Here is a 16,302-nt window from a genome sequence, read left to right as displayed (position 1 = left end):
GCACTACTGGGTATTTACCCCAAAAGATACGACGTAGTGAAGGGAAGGGCCATATGCACCCCAATGTTCATAGCAGCATTGTCCACAATAGCTAAATTATGAAAGGAGCTGAGATGCCCTTCAACAGATGACTGGATTAAGAAGATGTGGTCCATATATACAATGGAATATTACTCAGCCATCAGAAAGAACGATTACACAACATTTGCAGCAACATGGATGGGACTGGAGGAGATTATGCTAAGTGAAATAAGTCAAGCAGAGAAAGACAATTATCATATGGTTTCACTCATTTTTGGAACATAAGACATAGCAGGAAGATTGGTAGGAGAAGGAAGGGAAGAATGAATGGGGGTAAACAGAAGGGGGAATGAACCACAAGAGACTGTGGACTCTGGGAAACAAACTGAGGGCTTGATAGGCAAGAGGGGTGGGGAATTGGATAGGCCGGTGATGGGTATTAAGGAGGGCACATATTGCATGGTTCATGGGGTGTTATATGCAAATAATGAATCATGGAACATTTTATCAAAAACTGAGGATCTACTGTATGGTGACTAATATAACAAAATAAAAATTATTAAAAAAGAAGTTTCTTAACTCTTTTGTGACTTTCATCTAAAAAACTGACATAGCAATATCCTGCTTAGTACTTATAATACATTTATACATATTTATTTTATTTATTAGTTCTTAAGGTGGATACTTAGAATATTGATTTTATATCTTCCTTTCTAATATTAGCATTGTAAAGCTATAACTTCCCCTCTAAGCAATGCTTTAGTTGTATCTCACAATTATTTATATGTTAAATTCTAATTAAAATTTAATTTGAAATATATTCTAATTCCTGTTTTGACCCAAGGGCTGTCTAAAAGGTCATTTTTAAATTTCCAAATAGATAAGGCCATTATTATCTATACTATTTATATTTTTTAAATTTTTTTTTTAGAAAGATGGAGGGAGAGAGAGAGAGGCATAGGAAAATCCCAAAGGCTAGGTCCCACAATCCTGAGATCATGACCTAAGCCAAAATCAGTAGTTGGACACTCAACCGACTGAGCCACCCTGGTGCCTCTATTTATATTAATTCTTAAATACTTCCATTTTGGTCAGAAAATATGCTCTGGAAAATTTTGGTCTTTTAAATTTTATTGAAATCTGGGTTAATGTTACATATGCACTTGAAAATTTGGTATATTCTATAGTTAGATGTAGTCTTCTATAAATATCAATCAGATCAAGTAGTTGATAATTTCATTCAGATTTTCAACATTTTCATTGATTTTCTTCCATGAACTTGTTCTATCATTGAGTGAGAAAGGATGTTAAAATATCCAAATATGATTACAGATTTCTTTTTTCTCTTATTATTCCTCACAATTTTTGCTTCAATTATTTTTTTTATGTTTTTTTATTATGTTAGTCACCATACAGTACATCCCTGGTTTTTGATGTAAAGTTCGATGATTCATTAGTTGCATATAACACCCAGTGCACCATGCAATACGTGTCCTCCTTACTACCCATCACCAGCCTATCCCATTCCCCCCCCCGAAGCCCTCAGTTTGTTTCTCAGAGTCCATAGTCTCTCATGCTTCATTCCCCCTTCTGATTACCCCCCCTTCTTTATCCCTTTCTTCTCCTACCAGTCTTCCTAGTTCTTATGTTCCATAGATGAGAGAAACCATATGATAATTGTCTTTCTCTGTTTGACTTATTTCACTTAGCATTTTACCCCAAAGATACAGACATAGTGAAGAGAAGGGCCATATGCACCCCAATGTTCATAGCAGCTTTGTCCACAATAGCTAAATTGTGGAAGGAGCCCAGATGCCCTTCAACAGATGACTGGATTAAGAAGTTGTGGTTCATATATACAATGGAATATTACTCAGCTGTCAAAAAGAACGATTTCTCAAAATTTGCTGCAACATGGACGGCACTGGAGTAGATAATGCTTCAATTATTTTTAAGCCAAAACTATAAAGGCTAGGCATATGATAAATGCTAAATTATTTCCATGAATGAACAAGTCTTTCTTCTTCCTCACCTTATGCATTTTTTTTCTGGTAACTTACTAAGTCATTACATTGCCACACTCACACAAAGGCAGATTTCCAAATGTATTCCTGCCTTCCATACTTGCATCCCAATTTACTAGAAAAACCCTTAAAGACAATGTGTGTTTTGATTTCAATATCAATGACTGCATTAAATTTCACTTTACTAAAATGCTATTACATTTCTATTTGTAAAGCAATGAAAACTACAGCAGAACTTAGCTTTCGGACAATTATTTCTTTAATTTAGTACATATCATCACAGTGTTTAGCTTAAAAATAAGTGGATTTCTTATTAAAATATCTTTGAATCCATGATAATAAGAAAATATTTGGGTTATTAAGCAGATGCATTGATATTTCCTGCTCAAAATCCTACAAGTCAGATTGAGAATAAAATCCAAAGTCTGTAAAGTGACCTACTAAACCTACATGATCTAACTATTGGCCATATCTCCAATCTCATTTTCTACCACTTTTTAGTCAGTTCTAGCCATAGTTGTCTTTTTTATGACCTTCAAGCATGATAGAAAAGAAGATCCCACTTTAGGACCTACTGGTTCTCCCTCTGTCCTATCTTTCTACCACATATCCAACAGGCTAGCTCCCAGGCTTCAGTGGGTCTCTGCTACCTCCTCAAAGAGGTATAGCCTGACTCCACAGGATAAAATAGCAAACATCATATTTACGCATATTCCCTGCAATTCTCTTGCCATTGATTTTGCTTTCTCTCCATAGCTTTTATTACTGACATTATATGCTCTTTATATTTGTACATTACCTGCACACCCCACTAAAACATAAATGCTATGAACATGGGGATTTTATAGCAACCGTTCACTGTTAACACTTAAGCACTTAGAACACTACCTGTTTCATAGAAAAGCATTTGGTAAATGTTTGCTAAAGCACAACGTGGAATAAATAAGCTCAGGAAATTGTACTTCAATGACATGTATGTACGTACGTATGTATATATGTATTTATGTGCATATACTTGTTTAAAAAAAATCTTGAGCTCCAAATACATAGGGACCACAATTATAAGAGATATTCTTCAAGTTAGATGTGGCTATGGATTATCTTTATAGTCGATATGCTAATATTAAAAAATATGAATTCATGTAACAACACAATTCCACAATTGGCTATATTCCCTTTGATGAGACTATGGCATGGTTTTTAAACGGCTTCATACAAATATCATGGTAGGAATAATCCATTCAAATTCTCTTTGGGAAATATATGAGAATACTGTTTAAAAATAAAAATGTAATATTTAAGTCCTACTCATGGTAGCATACAAAGAATCTGAAATAGTTTGTTTACTTTAGAACATAAAATAATTTGAAATAATAATAATAGTTTAGATAGGAAACAAAACTCAGGTATTGAATACATTTGATCAATTGGCTCTATGTACATTTCTTTTTAGACTCCCAAGGGGACTACTTTTTCCAAGTATAGAGGTGGGTGCATCAGGTTTTATCTTTCCATTTTTATGTCATTTGCATTTTACTGTATTTATTAAATGAGGTTATTCACCAGCTATCACAGAAAGCACATGAAAATAGACTGTCTCAACTTTATATTTTTTAAGACACAATTATCAGTAGAGTGATTCCTGTCTTGCACTGATTTTGGGAATGAAATTGATCAATAAATTGTCTTTGTATATCAATACATAAATGGATGTTATTTTCTTTTAAACAAATGTACAGTAATTAGACACATTTTCTTATGATTTTGATTATTGCAATTGATTGCTAAAGAAAGAAACCAAAAGTCTATTTTTTCGAGTATGAATTACAAATTACCCTTTTAATCAGGGTTATTGTACAGGCAACTCTCAAAATATTCATAGACTAATTACACATTTTATAGATTACAGAAGCCCAGAAGTTTCTTGTCCCTTTCAGTGACTTGCCCTTTAGAAAAGTTCACTGTTGATTAGCACCATTGTAAGAGCAGGGGATTTCAAAGCCTTCTAAACACACATAGGTCAATAAATGTTGGCTATCAGTGATTCAGCTAAAAAATTAAAATAAAATCTTGATGAACAGTGATTAAAAATATAAAACAAATTGAGACTCAGGGATTATATGATTTTCGTTTATTAATTCCTGCTGAATATTTATGTTTCATTCGAACTTTATTAGCAGGAAAAATTTTTTTAATTCTGAAATTTTAAATTCTTTGTGATTCTATTTCCTACTTGTTTGTCATATTCATTTCAACATTTTATAAAGCACTGGAGTAGTTTAAAAATTTATAAAGCATTAGAGTAGTTTTAAATTTTTGCTTGATTGTAATGTAGAGTAATAGTCTAATATATTCAACTATAAACTAATATATTTAACTATAAAATACTATACATTATAAGCTATAAAATTTTAACAGTCCTATGATACTATAGCATAATATTCATATCATACCAAGTGATGTTCTTGCAGGTACTGCATCTTTATTGATCCAAAAAGACACCCAAGAAAGAACAACTGTCAGAATACATGGAATGTAGGTTTGAATAGTGAAATATCCCATTCGTCTGCTCAGGTCAAAAAAAATGGTCATAATAATATAATCCCCTGGAAGAAAAAAGAGTTTTATTTTTGCTATTAAAATATATAAAAGTATGGATTCCAACCTATAGATTTAAATACAAAGCCATATGATGCTAGCATCATTCACTGTTCCTTCTTACCAGAGATTGTGTGAGAAATTTCAGTTGAGTTCCGTAACCCTACAAATGCAAACTGATATAATCTCCAGTATTTAGGATCGGCCACTTCTACAGAAGGTTTTTTCCACTTATACTCAATTTCATTTTTAGGGTACCCATCTAGATAAAAATTAAAATAAAAATAAATAGATTAGCAAGATTCAAATCTGTTACTATTTTAATACCAACATCATTCCAAGACAAGTTCTTTGAAATTCATTTTTGTATTATAGGTATGTCAAATATAGAAAACATGGCATAAAATATATGTGTATAGTTTAAAAGTAATCATGTAATGATTAAATAGTGATATCCAGTTAACTCCACTTAAATCAAGAAATAGAATCATGCTTGTGTCTAGGAAAACTCATGTGTCCACCCCGATATCGTATTCCCTTTCAAAAATAGAGGTAACCATTAACTTGATTTCTGTGATAATCCTTCCCTTATGTTTTTGTTATAGATTTTCTGATATGCATTTCTGAAACATATAGCTTATTTTAGGTTCTTTTTGAATTCTTCTTGATTGTTGCCATACTAGATCCATTACTGTATATTTTACTTCTTTTGATATGATATTTGTAATAGTCATCCATGCTAATGTATGTAGCTTTAGTAAATTTGTTCCATTGTAAAGATGTACTGATATTTATCTATTTTACTGTTGTAAACACCTATAATGTTTCTTGTTGATCATTAGTAACATTGCTACTAGTAACAATACTATACATGCCTCACAAAATACATATATGCAAGTTTCTCTGGGATATATACCTAAGTGTGGAATAGCTGGGGTCATGGATTGCATATAATTTCTACTTTATGAGACAGTACCAATCTTCTTTTCATAAAGAATATACCAATAAATTCTCTCACCAGCCAGAGTATGGAAATATACTTGGATCCATATTCTCATTTAACTTGATGTAGACAGTCTATTTTTATTGATTTGTAAGCATATTTTATTTCACATTTTCCTGGTTATAAATGAAACCTAGTAATTTTTTCATATGTTTATTAGATTCTTAGGTTTCTTCTTTGGAGAATTGCTTGTTGAATCACCTGTTCCTTTATGGGGTTTTTTCTCTCTCTCTCTCTTTTTTGGTCTGAATTAGTTATAAACCCTGAATACTAGATCTTTTTTAGTTATTTGTGTTGAAAATGTCTTTTTCATCTTGGAAGTTGCTTAATATTGAGGTGCATTCTTTCAAAAAAAAATTTTGTTTCTGCCACATGTCAGAAAAATCCACAAGGACTTTTGGGAGTAATCAAGTGAAGGAAGTTTGGGCTGCAAATTCATGTGAGGGTGGGTTTGTAATTATATCCTCTCAAGGAGTTACTTCACCCTAGTATGCTGATTGCAGAGGCAACTTTTCTTTAAGACTTTAGTGGTTGTGTGTGTACATGTATATGTATGTGTTTGTGTACATGGGGGGTGCTTCTTTATGATACCCTAAGTGTCCAGCCTTTGTAACCCAGGTGTACGTAGAAATTATGTTCTATTAGAACTCTAATCCACAAGGCAAAGTCAAAGCTTAAATTTACCTTGTTTGGCAAATGTCCTTGGATCAAAGTGACTATAATAAACCTTTCTGGCTTCTTTTTTTATGCTTTAATTCCTTCCTGGTGATTTCACTTACATGTTTTTGAGAAAATTTTTAATATCATAAAGTTTTAAATTGTTTTCAACAGAAGAATTGGTCTACTACATTATAGGAACAGAACTCACTATCAACTTTAAAAATTTCCCAAACATTTTATCACTTTGTACCAGGATCTCCTCATCCTTCATTCAAAGAAATAGCTCATTTTTCCATCAACCTATTAAAAATCTGTTCTCTCTTTTATTTTTTCATGTCTTCTTTCTTGTTCTATAGGGCTCTAACCATCCTGCTTTTCCATATTTTGCAATTTTTAAAATTATTATTATCATTGCCCTAGAATATAGTAATATTCTCAATATTCTCAATATAGAATATAGGAGTGTGGGCACAAATAAAAATAGTAAGCTTATTACTTAACTATTCTAGATTTCATGACATTAACTTTTAAAAGGGGGATGTATTGAAATCTTTTTAATATATTTGTTGTGAAATATTAGGTGTAGAAACCTGTGGGAATTCACAGTGCTGGGATAGACAAATTCTGACTTGTATATGCCTCCCTGGATGAGACTAATTGAAAAGCAAAGGAGGAGTGCCTGGAACCCTGGGCCTCCTTTGAAGTTTTTTGGCTGAAAATGGCCAGATTCTTACTGTGTCTCAAGGTTCTCATCTAAGGAGTAAATGTTTAAATTTTGAAGAAAAATTTACCACAGGCACCTATGGTAGTCATGTACTTCACGAACTCCTTGCCTCCTTGCCCTTATCACACACTGCCCCATATATTATTATCCTGACCATTAAAGTTACACTTTCCTCCTTCCTTTGCTCTTGCACCTGATATATTACTAAGACATCAATAAAAGTAGAGACAAAGCTTGGCTCAGGGCCTTTCCCCGATAGAACGTCTGGTCCCCAGGCCTCTCCTTTCTCCTACTAAGGTGTCTGGAGTAATCTTTTCATTTGCCGCCTCAGGGTTTGCTGGCCAAACCCAACAGAAACCTTAATTCTCTATGGAACCCATGTAGAATACCTGAAAAGTTAGCTAAGATTACCATTGTTTATGTCAGTGATAACCAATTACATTCACAGGGACAAATTATTAATTTCCAGCAATGACATTCAAAGCCAAAGAGATATCATACCAAGAATTTAATCATGGTGTCTAGGAGGGAAGTACAATAATTGCGACATTTCAAATATTCGCATATCAACTATTCCTTGAGTGCTTGGATTAATCAAGTCTTTGTTATGATTTGGCTGTTTTATTCATTGAGAAGTTAATGTTAGAAAATTAAAGCAGTGAGATAGATTATAAATTTAAAAGGACATTTTAATGAGACAAAAATCATTAAGAAAAGTCAAAATCATTAACAAAAGCAATAAAAGATATTTGGGAATTTTGTAAGTGAAGAAGCAGGATAATACCTGTGAATACATAAAATCTACAGTGAATAAACTTTAGAATGTGATATATAAAAAAGTCAGGTTTCAATAGAAGGAAAAGAGCACACGATTTGTGGATATAGGCAATAACATTTTTAAAACTCATTTTACATGTTTTCAAGACTTGTTCATTATATATTATCTAGAAAAATGTTTTTATAAAAATATATGTAAACATGTTAATAAATATGAAATAAAATTGATATTCTTATAGAAAGATAATAATAATTTTCTTGGAACAAAATACTTTTTATATTCAAATTATTTAGCTCTAATCATTTCTCTGTGTTTCCATGTTTCTTTTGTATAAAATAAGCCTATTTCTACCTTGGCTTTTCTAATTCATTAAAGTCTTCTCAAAGATTTGCTATTCATGTAGTAAATATTATTCACCAAAACAAGCTTTGAAACATATTTTAAAATCCAATGTAATAAAGTTAAATCTTGCCTCAGGGAGATGAATAAAATTTGAATCAATATTTTATTCATGGCACTGTTAAAACATTTGAACACAAACCTATCTTCAGGACTACTTTATTTAATCAAAAATAGGAAAAAGGCACTTGGATAAACCCAAAATTTGTAAGCAATGATATAATTAAAAACATACATTTACTATGCATTTGTCACTTTTTAACTTAAAAGCAAGAAAAGTACATCATTTGTAATTATTTTGTCTGAGAAATGAACATAATCCACACTTCTGAAAGTTATATAAATCATAGTTTCTTTCATTTTATTTTACACTTTTAAATAAACAGAGTCTGAAGCTAAAATTCTTGAAATTATCACATATTTTGTCACTTACAGCTTGAAAATTCCAGTGGACAGGAATGTTCATCCATTGGAAAGTTATGAAGCTGAAGATAACATTCTGCATTAATTGTCAATCTATTTAAATGAAAAAAATAAATATTAAATAATAAATAATTTCAAGCATTAAAAATCCTTTGTCTAATTTTTAAGAATGATTTTGGCCTACAAGAACAGATAGTGATGTATTAGAAAATAATAATAATTGTAATGTCTCAAAGTTTTAAGTGATAATATAGCATTCACAAGTGAATAAGAAAATTCTAACATTTTCCTCTCCAGCCAACTAAGCTGCCACTGTATACATTTCAGTATAATTTCTGTTTACAGTTAAAAATTTACACTTCAGGATCACAACAAACACACACACAGAGAACTAACAGAGTATATATGGTTAAGCATGGTGATTGTTTTCTCTTAAATTTTCATGAATTTCTTTCCATTAAGGATGATTCTTAATAAGATTGGTATGACCCTTGATATGTTAAGATATGTTCCAGACAATGAATTAAATAAATTTGAATCTTCATTTAATCCTTCTTAAGGATGTTTTGGTACATTATTGAATTATATAGCAGGATTGGCTCCTAGAGAAATTTCTGTCAGCCATTTGCATTATGAGTTTAAACACATAATGGTCACACCACACCATCTTACATTTCAGAGGAGGGGGATATCAAGAGGGTTTTTTTTTTCTTTGCTTTTAGTCCCTTTCATATACCAGTTACTCTGAACTTAAAAAAGAAAGTTTCCAAAATATACCACCATTTTAGTATATGAAAGGAACTCTGTATTTCTTTCTTTGTAAAACTGAAAAAAGAAAATTTGTGAGTTGATCAAGTATTAGTATGGAAAATAAATTAGAACAGCTACATTTTTAAAAATAGTTTTACCTTAGAGTATATAAAACTCGTCCATCATTCCAAATTCGAAGCAGACGATTAGGAGTTGTTATCCAATGTGCATCAGATTTTCTTGAGTTTCTGAAGAACGTGTCAGGAATCCAAATTTTTCCTACCATATTACTGTTAAGCATAAGCACTTTCATGGTACTGTTGAATTTTAAACGACTGTCAAACCAGGTTTGGGCAAAAATTATATCTATTGTGTATTCCTGAAAGATAAAAAGAAGGGTAACAACCTATAATAGTAAAGTCACTATTTAGATGTTTCCTTCAGATGTTTACATTTTTATATTATAAAGTTTCTGTAAGTAAATAGCCCTTAAACTCAGTCATTTCAAATAAAAATGTATGCCATTATCTTAACCTTCCTCTTTAACTGTTTACCTGAAATCATGTAAAATAAAATCCAAAATTTCTAGTAATAACTGCTTCCCAGTGTGGCTTTATAATTTTTTGTAAATTTTGCTCAAGATTTTGTAATATGTGAGATAGAGTCATTTAATATAAAAGCAAATTATCTTAATGTTAACAATTATATTAATTTTTGTAATATTGTCATGGGGCTGAAGCTAAAAAAAATCACAAATAGTACAAAATCAAGATGCAAATACTCACCAAATTATCTAAAAGACCTTATATTGTCTTTCATCCAAAAAATTAATTACAATTATGTAGATCCACCATTTTCAAACATTTCAAAGCAATCACACATGCAAATACCCCTATTAAGCGGGTATAACATGTCAAGCAGCACTACATTGGGTTTTGAATGTATTCTGTCATTAAAGCTTTATTGCAACCCTGTGAAATAGGTACTGCTATAATCTTTATTTTTAAATCACATTTATTGAGCAATACAGAAGTAAAATAATTCTCCCCACATCACAGAGGTAAATAAGCAGATGATAAGGAGACTGAGTCACCACAGGCTGAATCCCAAATCTACATCCACAGCAACCACATATAATGGTGGTCCTGGTGGAGCCTGATGGGCTAGGATTAGAGCACAGGTTGTGCCCATTATCAGCAAGTGCCTGTAACTAGGAAAATGTATGGTTATGAGAGAACCCTCGCGGAAGTGATTAGGTATTATTTAACTTTGTATCCTGACAAAATGCCTGCCATATTATAAGCATTAAAATTGATTTAATAAAATTAAAGATAAGAATGCAATAATTATCAATGCTATTGAGGAAAGTGATTATATATATGTGTGGGTATAACTTTGATATTAAGAGACAAATAAAAGAGTAAATTGAAAAATATGAGGTATTATATGAGTTACGTGTGGTGGGAGAGATTGGTTGCTCACTCCTGATATAATGCCCTCAATTGGCCAATTTACCTGAATGGACATATTTAGTATAAGAAATGGAAGTGTATTGGGAGTTTAACAAATGAATGAAGATTTGAAAAAAGGTAAGGAGAATAATAAACAGACTGGAGCCAACTTGTTAATAGAGAAGTTGTAGCAAATCCTAGTTTCCAGGCAAAATATTTATAATTATAATTTACTTGACTAGAATATAGAGGAAATGGAATAGAGAAGGAATATAGACTAGAAAGGAAAACCTTCTTTTATGTATTTTGGGTTTTTTTACTTTTTATTTATTTATTGAATAAATTTGACATGTAACATTACATAATTTTAAGATGTACAACATACAGCATACATAAAGTTACTTTGATACATTTATATACTATAATCTGACATTGTAGCAATATCTATCAGATTACATAATTATGCTACATTACTGTCTATATTCATTATACTATGCACTAGATCTCTTTGGCTTATTTGCTACTTATAAGTAGTAAATACTAATTACAAGTTTGTATCCTTAAACACCATCATCTTATTGATCGTGTTTAAGGATCATCACCAACATTGGATGAACCATGTTGCAATTTGGAAAAGGCACACACATATTAATAATTATTTAAAATCCAACAAAGGCCTAGACATTATGCAGTTGAGAATGAGGTGTGCTTTCTGAAGGGATTAAGCAATATAAATAGATAAATTACTAGATAAATTACTATGAATAATTTGTCCATATTATAATGTAATATGTGATCGTTCAATAATCTATCCATATATTTAGCCTTTACTGTGTGTCACTGTTTTGCATGGAAGTGAAGACATGAAGTCCTTAAGCACAAACACACTTGCATCATGATCCCCTCCTGACATAGTCTTGATTGCCTTGAGTTTGCCAGAATAATTTAGAGAGAGAGATGACTAAAATTTAGTTTTTTCCAACTTCGTTTGGAATGGCACAGAATCAACTTGTGCTGTGGAATAGAGGCTGAAGGTACTTTTGCAATCAGGTAAGCTCTATACATTCCGTAGCCACCAACTTGCTGATGTACTGTTCATAACTCAAGCTGAGTCATAATGCAAAATATATCTCATAATACATAATAATGAATATATTTATCCTATAGATGCTTAATCATCTTATTTAGTAATATTAATGGATTGGCATGCATTTAGGTGGGCCAGTGGGCCTTCATATAAAATACCACTGTTGTAATTTCTCCCTTAATCTTGTGGAAAATCCTTGGATGGCTTTAAAACAGTTATCTTTAACCCTTATTCTGACCTCCTGCTTCTTAGGCCAGATATCTTTTCTTTGGAATAAATTATGATTTATCAAAACAAACCCTTCAACTGACACAAATAATTAACCATTCAGAGTCTAGCATTGTAATGTGTGTTAATGACATAGTTTCTGATTTTAATAGTAAGTGCAAATAGAAGGAAGCCTTATACTCATTCTACGGTGGACCCTAAAAAAGAGTATTTAATAACATGTGGCAGAATTACTTTGTACTTTTGTATGGAATCAAACAGTAGAAACTTCTTAAGATAAAGGATGAGGCTTACATACCTGCCAGGATTATGGCTTGGCAAAGATCCAACATTGGTTGTCAAAGAGAGCATCATGCTACCTGATGATACTTGGCTGCTGTGTTCCTAACTAATAGGACATTAAAGACTGCACTTGAGAGGGAACTAACAATATATAGAGGTGGGATTTAGCAAGCAGCTTTGAATCGGCTTAGCAACTGACAGGATCTTTTTTAGAATACCTATTGATAAAGTGTTAATCTCCATTGAAAGAGTTATGATTTTTTTTTTAAGATTTTACTTATTTATTTGACAGAGACAGCGAGAGAGGGAACACATGCAAGGGGAGTGTGAAAGGGAGAAGCAGGCTTCCCGCAGAGCAGGGAGCCTGATGTGGGGCTTGATCCCAGGATCTTGGGATCATGACCTGAGCCGAAGGCAGACGCTTAATGGCTGAGCCACCCAGGCGCCCCAAGAGTTACGATTTCTTAAAAGTGGGGCGCCTGGGTGGCACAATGGTTAAGCGTCTGCCTTCGGCTCAGGGCGTGATCCCGGCGTTATGGGATCGAGCCCCACATCAGGCTCCTCTGCTGTGAGCCTGCTTCTTCCTCTCCCACTCCCCCTGCTTGTGTATCCTCTCTCACTGGCTGTCTCCATCTCTGTCAAATAAATAAATAAAATCTTAAAAAAAATATGATTTCTTAAGAGTAAGCTCTTTGAGCAGAAAGTCTTGGGGGAAATGGGAAAATTTTTCTACCCATAATTATTCCCTCAGTCTAGGACCAAGAAGAGAAAGATATAGAGCATGTGTCTTGATAATCCAACCTTCCTAAACCCTTTGCAGATGTGAATACTTCCAAGCTCTTTTCAATTGCTAATCCTTAATAAGTGCTTCACTGAGATAAGTTTGCTGTGCTATTTTATATGTAATCCAAAGTTCCAATTTTGTTTACTCATTTATATTAGTATAACTTCCAGAAAATGATCAAATTGTGTTATTTTTCTTCATGCTCTTATTTAGAGGTTTTAATTATCTGCATAAGAAATATACAAAAGAAACATGAAAAGGAATGTCCATTCACTCAGGACAACAAGTACAATAGCTTCCAGTACAAGCATTTTGAAATAAGGAAGGAACAGTGCGTTTAACAGTCAAGATCCAATGTACATTATGACACTTTTCTTGCAAGTTAGCTGAGAAAACAGCATTAGTGAATAAAAGTGAAGAAGTGAGTCATCTTGATGTCTAACTCAATCAAATCAAAACATAGTTGATGGAAGTGTGTGTCCCATATTCTTCTTACAACATGGTCAGACTTGCAATAATGCACTGTGTCTCACATGTAATAGAACTAGTTCATTCAACATTATTGTCTTTCTACTGATGGAAGAAACTTCACACAAAATGCAGACCTACCTAAGTAATTAATATAGGTGCATAATTGCATCATGAATTTTGTTTGATCCTGATCTGGTCTTCACACCTTGTCATTAATCTCTCCCTAAACTAGCTATTCCTGTGGCCAAAATAGCATGCTGGGCCAAATAATGGTTTACAGTACATTAGATACTAAGGCCATGGACGTGTAGAGAAAGGGTGCAGGCATAGCTAATCCACAGTACAAATCGCTTGAGTGGTAAAAGTTCATAGGTAGCTGCTCCACTTTGCCTCAGTTATTATAAAAGCACCAGTTCTTGATACTATCACAATATGGTAAGAAAAATCTTGGTGTTATTCTATTTTTCAAATAGAAAAAGAGATAAGGAGCAAAGATGATATGTCAGGATAAACCATTGAATCAATCTAGAAAAACACTGAGAGATATTTAAAAAGTAGACATGAATCTTGGGTTCAGTTACCAAACTTTTGGGCTCTTACTTTTTTGTCTCTAAATGTAAATTGCTAAAAGAACATAAAATCATGTGCACTCATCAATTAACTTTTCAACAAATATTTTTCAGTGTTTAAGTTACTTCTATGTTGTTCTGAGTTTACAAAGATGAAAATGGATCCCACCTGTTATGAATATACTACACATAAAATACAAATTAGAAATTAATAAAACTTAGGAAAGGTACAGTTGAAGAGAAATGGAAATAGTAGAGGTTATTTTCACCTAGAGAAACTTAAGGAAGACTATATGACAGAAGTTGTATTTAGCCTGACCCCTGAAGCATATGTGAAATTCAGATACATGCTGGGGTCAAATAATAAAAGTGGGGAGGAAGTAAAGGTAGTAAAATATAGAGCATAATGAAAAAAGACTGTAAGTCATATAATGAAAAACGTCATGTATTTTCTGTCCACCAGGGACTGTGCATTCCTCAGATATACAAAAAATTCTATATCTGGAAGAGTTTTTGAAAACAATTATCTAAAATTACCAATTACCAATAATTGACTCTGGAACCTAGACACAGCTCCATCTCCATGCATTGCTGAACTGAGTATCATGAACTGAAAGCCCTAATACTTCATGTGTTAATTTTATGCACCATACTTAATCATACATTTCCTATTAGATATTTATTCTATAATATTCAATATACAATTTCAAAGATAAAACACCAAACTTAAATAATCACAGAAAGCTAAACCCTACAAAGGATACAAATAAAAAAAATTGCCAGCCCTTAAAAAGTGTATAATATACTAGAGAAGATAGAGTTAGATTCTAGATGTATATAATAAGTAACCTAAAATCTGGGGTGGGAACAATCCTTATGAACCTGTTTCAGTCAGGGTTCTCCAGAGAAGCAGAAGCCATAAGATGGATGGATGGGTGGATGGATGGACAGACAGACAGAGTAGATAGATTTATCTTAAAGTTTGACTCAGGAAATTGTGGAGACCTCAAAGGCAAAATCTTGGAGGGCAGGCCAGCAGACTGAAGAACAGAGAAGAATCAATGTTTCAGTCTTGATTCAGAGGCCAGACTGGTGGCAGAAGCTCTTCTTCCATGAGGGACCTCAGTCTTTTCTCATAAAGCCTTACCTGATTGAATGAAGCCCGTCCACATTACAAAGGATGAGCTGATTTACCCAAAGTCGGCTAATTCTCACATCTAAAAAATGTCTTTACAGCAACATCTAGGCAAATACCTCAGTACCACAGCTTAGCCAAGTGGACACATAAAATAGACCATTACAGAGCTATAACAGTAGGAATGGCCATACATCGATTCAGGAAGCCTTAAAAAATTAAGCATCTGCGTTTTTGCTAGACAAATTAAAATGACTGATTTTTGTGGTAGGAAGAATCATATTTCCCCAGCTCATATTTCTATGTAAATCTATGCTCTTCATTTTGTCCCATCTCTTACTCACTCTACCTCTCAGAGAAGTCTGTTCCATATTTCTCAATTGGCTAAATGCAATATATAAAAAAATCATTTCTTAATAAATTATTCTCTTTTTCATTCTCCGAACTCCAAACTTGATTTGAATAAACTCTCTCAAAGTCTTAATGGAAAGTTGGAGTCAGTAGATGCACAGGAGCGCTGGCAAAGCCATGAGTCCACATCCCTAACCCTATTCTACATCCTCACTTCAATTACTGATTAGAAAGGTTTGTTTGCCTGTCTTCTATGCCTATTTGTCAGTGGATTCAGAATGCCTACATAGGGATAGAAGTAGGAGATTTTTAGGTCCTTTCAAACATCAAATATGCTCCAGAACATATAGATGACCATTTTTTTTCCCCACACAGATATCCGCTTGTTAAGAAGTTCTCAGATTCAACTTTGGCTTTGCATAAAGGTAATAAAATTTGGAATTCTATTTTTCAACTGGAAGACTCCCAAATTAAGTCATACAATTTATGTTTATTTATGTCATATGTTTTGCAAAGTAATTCCAGAATGTTACCTGCCTTAAGATTACTGCATGGGATCAAACA

The 16,302-nt window shown here is 32.8% G+C and overlaps 1 protein-coding gene across 3 annotated transcripts in view; it reads right to left on the bottom strand.

The window, feature by feature from the left end:
* GABRG1 (gamma-aminobutyric acid type A receptor subunit gamma1) overlaps positions 1-16,302 on the bottom strand; it is an 83,347-nt gene that overhangs the window by 18,579 nt on the left and 48,466 nt on the right. For all 3 annotated transcript variants that reach the window (XM_019802303.2, XM_002921754.4, XM_019802302.2), the window contains exons 4-7: positions 9,539-9,759; positions 8,641-8,723; positions 4,768-4,905; positions 4,499-4,651 (exon numbers count right to left, since the gene is read on the bottom strand). In XM_019802303.2, coding sequence (XP_019657862.1) covers positions 4,499-4,651; positions 4,768-4,905; positions 8,641-8,723; positions 9,539-9,759 — 595 coding nt within the window. The remainder of the gene's footprint in view (positions 1-4,498; positions 4,652-4,767; positions 4,906-8,640; positions 8,724-9,538; positions 9,760-16,302) is intronic.

The sequence above is a fragment of the Ailuropoda melanoleuca genome, chromosome 11, assembly GCF_002007445.2.
Source record: "Ailuropoda melanoleuca isolate Jingjing chromosome 11, ASM200744v2, whole genome shotgun sequence".
Lineage (NCBI taxonomy): Eukaryota > Metazoa > Chordata > Mammalia > Carnivora > Ursidae > Ailuropoda > Ailuropoda melanoleuca.
Note: the sequence above shows the minus strand (reverse complement) of the source record. Positions and strands in the feature narration are given on the sequence as shown.